Here is a 6,193-nt window from a genome sequence, read left to right on the forward strand (position 1 = left end):
AATATTTAAAATAATATTTTTTTTTCTCTCTTTCACTTATATTCTTTTTATACTTAACCATAATTTTAAAATCTTATTATCAAAAGAAATGACTCATATAATATGAAAATTAAATAATACTCCACTATATATTATAAAAAATAGAAACATGACTTTTTATACTTAAATTACTTTCTCTTATTATATATCCCTGCATTTATATAGTACTACTAAATAAACATTCAGTCGTAAAAAAAAAGAAATGTTTTGCTGGGAGTAGAGATTATTCGATTCCAAATTATGGATTTATGGTTAATATTCCACTCAATCCAAAGGTCTTCCTCTTTAGACAATAATCTTGTTAAATGCGATTAATTAGGGATTTAAATAATCACACCTTGTTTGGATGGTTCTAGGTGCTTTTCTGGTCCAATCCGAAATTGGGTCCACATAAGCTGCACTTTTGCACTTTTTCTCTCTCTCTCCACACTTCTTCCCCCAAATCGTCTTAGATTTGCTATTTTTCCCTAATTTTTCCTTAATTTTTTCTGCTCTTCGCCACATCGTTCATTGAGTTCAGCTGCTGCAGAGGTAATCTTCTTTCTCGGATTTATTTTTATGAGTTTTGCATTGACTTTTCCGTTTGTTGTTCTGCTTGATTGTTCGATGTGGAAGAATAATTTGGTTGATTGCAAAATTTGCGGTGTTAATGATATGAGCACGGTTGTTACTTGATTGTTGGTGCTGTGCTTTGTGTGAAATGGTGTTGAGAAAGTTTTAATTTGGATTTTTACATAGAGATTGAATTGATAGTATTTCGTTGACTTGGAGTTATGGATTTCAGGTGATTTGTGTGGAACTGTTTTGATTTGAGAAGTTGGATAGTTAGGCCTTTGCTGTTTCGGAATTACAAGGAGAAGAAGCTAGATACATATCTATATTTGTACTGAGAGAGGATGAAGAGAGGGAATGATGGGGAGAAGGTTATGGGGCCTATGTTTCCTAGGCTTCATGTAAATGATACTGAGAAGGGAGGGCCACGAGCACCACCGAGGAATAAGATGGCCTTGTATGAGCAACTTAGCATCCCTTCACAGAGATTCCGCCATAACGTGCTGACCCGTAACCCAAGTGATAACACAGCCAGTTTGGTGTCTCCGCCGAGCCAGGTGACTTTTGAGAAACTAAATGTTCTGCTAACGTGCTCCGTTTGTCGAATTAGTTTCACCTGATAAGATCTAATCTAGAGATGTTGTAACTTTTTCAACATTTAGTTGATTTTGAATATGTTGCTAGTTCATTAGCATGGTTTAAGCTCTCAAGTGTTAGTTACTTTGGAAAAGGTATATGTAAGTATTCAAGAGTTCTCAGATCTCAGAGAACTATATTTTGATGTTTGTAGCCTTGGAGGGTGTCAATGATGCATTTTATGCTTTGCTAAACTACTGTCGAAAGTTTTGGCTCTGATTGCTTCTATCACTTTTTGCACGCAGGGTGGTCGAAATGAGAGGGGTATGTTTTTTGCTCGGCAGCTACAACCTGTACACCCATCTCAGATGCAATACAGCCAGCATTCTGAATTAAGCACTCCATTGGTACAAGTGGAGCAAAGAAAGAAAATTGACGAAGATGACTATGTGGTCCCTGTTTTCATCCAGCCCGTACCTGCAGCATATGATAAGTATAGCAATGACATATGCCCGGAGAAGTTTTCACCCTCCAATCCTCCTTATTTGCATACTGCTTTGAAGTTCCAAAAGACCAAAGGAACAGGCATGTTTGAGCATAGTGCTGGACAAGAAGAGGGAAGCAAGAAGGGAGACAATTCAAATGAGTCTGTGGCTGGCCAGAAGCAAACTGTCTCGTCTATTAGTCATGAACCAGGAACTAGATTAAGGATTGATGATAGTGGACAGCAAGAGCTTTGTGCTGAGTCACAACTTTACAGTGCTAGTCAGAACACTGATGCTATGGGTGCTAATGCGGCAGAGGCAGCAAAAACAAATTCATCTGATTTCGAGGAAGCTTCACTGTTAGGAGATGATAATATCATCTGTGATCTTAGTGATGACACGGGGTCTCATGAAGATGAGTCTTGTAGGCCTCCACAAACTGGGAGCTTGGAGAGGGGTGACAGTCTTTCGGAATCATCCATTTTGGATACAGAATCTGCTCTGGATATAACACCTGAGGATGCTGTAGGTAAATTAGGCCAGAAACATTTCTGGAAAGCAAGAAGAGCTATCATGAAGTAAGTTATCATGCTGACTGTGTTACTTTCGCTTTTGATTGGCAATTTTATGTTAGCTGGAAATATTGGAGTATGAGGTTACGAGATCTATCAGAAAGTTAATCACGGTGAAGCTATTAAGCAGCTGAATTTAATAAACTCAGCCATGTTAGTTTTATAATAACTACTCCTAGTTATTGGTTATTCTCAAATCCTAGCCAATGATCAATAGGAGACTTTAGCATTCCATAAGCATTTTAAAATTATTCAGATGCATCTGCATGATTTATCCCATGATTTTTCAGTGACCAGCAAAGATCCATATGAACTTGTGTTTGATTGCTGTATATACAATTTTTTCAAAGGTTTCCATGATTTTGTGATGATTATCCAGTGTCTAGTTGTGAAGTTTTTGATGTAGTTGAGTCATTTTGTTTCATTTATGGTTCTATAAATGGCTCAGAGGAATGGTATGTATTAAAATGTGAACATCCTTTGAGATTTGCTCCAGCATTATGCGAATTCTGAAAGGATGCATAGCGTCAATGGAGAATTCTACAATGTGGGATGCCCTGTGGGTCGAAGCTCTCCTGCTTTAATCAATGTTGGTTTATGTATTAATTAATTGTTAAGAGTATTGTGTAGCACCGAGGATGTTTTTTTCTAGTAGTTGTTTTGTATGCATGGTTAAATGGTGGGTGGCTTTGGTGCAGAACATTAATACCTTATAATGAGGAAATTTAGTTCTTCAGCCACCTTTGATGTATTCAGAGAGCGCATGACATTTTGCATAGGCATGGTGGGTGCATATATATCATTTGATTTGAGGTGAGTCCATCAGCCATGGTCCATTCCTTCTTGTCTGTTCTGGTTTCTGTTATTATTCTAAATATTGCTGGAGGAGCTTAGATGACTAACTGCAGATGCCTTGCTGGTTTGACATCAAGACTGGAAACACTTCTGGATTAATCTTGGTCTTTTGTCATCAGAATAACAAGTGTTCGAATTTTTTCTATTGCATGAGTTACTGTTGAAAAATTGCTACTCTTCTCTCAATTCCATCGAGAAATTCTGGGCCATGGCTTTGTGACATTCACTTACTGAATACTATTAGAATATCTCATGTATAAAAGTTCAAAAACTTAAGGTAAGATCGTGTCCCTATGCATCACCACATATAGTGTTTCGCATCACATTTGGTTCTATATTTACTTTCATGGGTTTTCTGTGAGTACTTACATTACATCCCGGTGCTACTTTTGTTGTATTTTTCTCGTCGTTGATCAACTTTCACGATTTTAAGAGGTGAGACAAGTTGGGACTTGAATGAACTTAGCAATGTGATAAGGAGTACTACTTATGCTAAGCTTCGTTACTTTGTTACCTTTTCGCAGGATATTTCTGACTAATATCTATCCTATTTTCAGTCAGCAAAGAGTTTTTGCAGTTCAATTATTTGAGTTGCATAGATTGATAAAGGTAAGACTATGTTTGAATCAAGCAGTTTGAAATGTTTACATTCTATGAGTGCTTTAGTATCTAAGAATGGCTTTACACTATCCTAAATCAGGTTCAGAAAATGATTGCTGCATTGCCAAATCTTTTGGTCGAGGACTCGGTTATCTTCGACAAACCTATAAAACCGATACTAGGCAAGAAACGGCCTCTGGATTCTACCATGAATGCGGTTTCAAATGCTTCAGACGAAAAAGGCAACTCAGATAATCCAAGTCACAAGAATGAACGCTCTGCTGAAAACACTCTTGAGAGACCAAATTCCAGCTGCGGGCCGTCTGCTAACATCCCTCCATCACCTCCAGCCATCACAACCAATGACCATAGCAATGCTCGAACGCCTGCTTTTAATCATCCGGAGGGGCACCAGTGGTTGATTCCTGTGATGTCTCCTTCAGAAGGACTGGTATACAAGCCGTATCCAGCACCTGGATTTCCTGGCCAAGGCTGTGGGGGCCCCGGCCCTCCTATGCCAAATCCGGCAACAACCAACTTCTTAGCTCCGATATTTGGAGTCCCCACACCAATGTCGCAATACCCGTTTCCTCCATTCCCTGCATATGCACCTCATGGCTACTTCCCTTATGGCATGCCAATGATGAGCGCGCCAACCTTCCCTGTTTCATCCATGGAGCAAGTGAATCCCCATTCTGTGCCCGGTCATTTCTCGTCCCGGGAATCTGCCTCCACCATGCCAACTCAGACTCAGGGAGGACCCGTTCCAAACGGGCTGGACCGACGTGCAGCTGAGGGGCTTGAAGTGCAAGGGAGCAGTTCAAGCAGCCCGAGTGAGAGACGGCCGAGTAGTAATAAGGTGAATAGCAGTGTGGGTGGAACAAACATCCTTCCAGTCCTCCCTAAGTCGTCTCTGGCTAAGCCGACCCCTCGGGTTCGCGCGCCCCGGGTGATCAAGGTTGTGCCACGCAATGGTATATCGGCTTCTGAATCTGCTGCAAGAATTTTCCGGTCCATTCAAGAAGAAAGAATGCAGTATGATTCAGTGTGAAATTTGCTTAGCAAATAGCAATCTTTTTGTAACTTTATTTCATAACGGTTAATATCCGCAAATTGTTGAAAATATATACATCTGCCTATGTGTGTGTATATAGAAGTATTATGCTACTACCATTTTATTTGTGCTCTAGCCTTTGATTTCTTCTTTTAACTCGTGACCAAAATTCATTGCATCAAATGTCCTACGGATTTTGGATAAGATTAACTTAATAAAAGAATGTAAAAAACAGTTTAATTTTATTAATATTTCTCATACAAAAGGTATTTACCCTCTAATTAGATAATTTCAAGTTTGGCTGCTAATTTTTAATTAATTATATTCTATTGAGAGTACCAGTGAAACAAAAGATTACATGGTTCAGTAGCACGAATCAAATAGAAAGGTATAGGAGTATTTACCTCCTCCGTTCCATATTAATGAAGATGTTTTTTTTTGGCATAGAGATTAAGAAAAAATGTGTTAGGTGAGTTAATTAAAGGAGAATAAAGTGGAAAATGAAATAGGTAGAAAGATACAAAGAGAAAAAAGTAAGTAAGCGATACTAGGTGTGGAAAAATGTACTGAGTTTTACTAAAAAGAAAAATAACTCTATTACTATGAAACGTACCAAAATGGCGAAATGAAAAAGAAAAATAACTCTATTACTATGAAACGTACCAAAATGGCGAAATGACTCAATTACTATAGAACGGAGGGATTATGATTTTAGCTTCACTTTTTTTTTTTAATTCGACTATAGTATCTATGAAGAGTTTTTCAAATTTTCGTAGTACTTTTCTTTCAATTGACTTTTCTTCAGTTATATTCTCTTGATAACGAAATGCTAAATGCATTTTGTAAGGCACACATAGCCTATAAGGTGAATCAAGCGTATGATTATTGTTATTGAGTTTGTAATTACTTAGCTCGAAGTAAATTATTGTATTTCAATGAAAGAAAAGCGTAACTGAACTGAAAATTTAGTCAAGACACATTTAATAACTCTACAATGTCAACATTATACTTTCTGGACTAGGGTAAGGGTGCACTAGTATTTTTTTTAAGAAATTCACACCATTATTCATATTTTGAATATTGAATAATCGCATAGTTTTGACTGTTTATGAAATTATAAAATATCAAACGGATTCAATCCATATTTAACAACAAAATATTACTCCCTAAATATTACTCATTTCGTCTCAACTAAGTTAAATATAACCCTTAGGTATGGAAATTAAAAAATTGTGTTAAAAAATAGGAAAGAAGAATAAAGTAGAAAAATAAAGATAGAGTAAAGTAGATAATGAAATAAAGTAGGAGTAATTGGATATTTCGTTTTTCTATTAAAAAAATTGAAATGACGCAACTTAATTGGAATGGAGAGAGTACTATTTTCGTCTATATTAGTACTCCATCATTTTAGAATATTCTCTCGGAAAGTGAATATGTATATCTCAGGTATGTTGGAAAGA

General features: G+C 37.1%; 1 protein-coding gene across 2 annotated transcripts; it reads left to right on the forward strand.

Annotated features, from left to right (window-relative positions):
- Positions 1–396: 396 nt before the first annotated feature.
- On the forward strand, positions 397–4,852 carry LOC125214797 (protein EARLY FLOWERING 3-like). Of its 2 annotated transcripts, none has more exons than XM_048115955.2 (5): positions 397–570; positions 824–1,148; positions 1,473–2,230; positions 3,604–3,688; positions 3,780–4,852. In XM_048115955.2, the coding sequence occupies exons 2-5, from the start codon at positions 936–938 to the stop codon at positions 4,728–4,730; spliced, it is 2,007 nt and encodes a 668-aa protein (XP_047971912.1). In that variant the 5' UTR covers positions 397–570; positions 824–935; the 3' UTR covers positions 4,731–4,852. The 2 variants fall into 2 exon arrangements, with proteins under 2 accessions (XP_047971912.1, XP_047971914.1); XM_048115957.2 differs by having other exon boundaries at positions 399–570; positions 3,637–3,688.
- Positions 4,853–6,193: the final 1,341 nt, after the last annotated feature.

Source organism: Salvia hispanica, chromosome 3, assembly GCF_029641045.1.
Source record: "Salvia hispanica isolate PSC_SH4W2 chromosome 3, Shi_PSC_v1, whole genome shotgun sequence".
NCBI lineage: Eukaryota > Viridiplantae > Streptophyta > Magnoliopsida > Lamiales > Lamiaceae > Salvia > Salvia hispanica.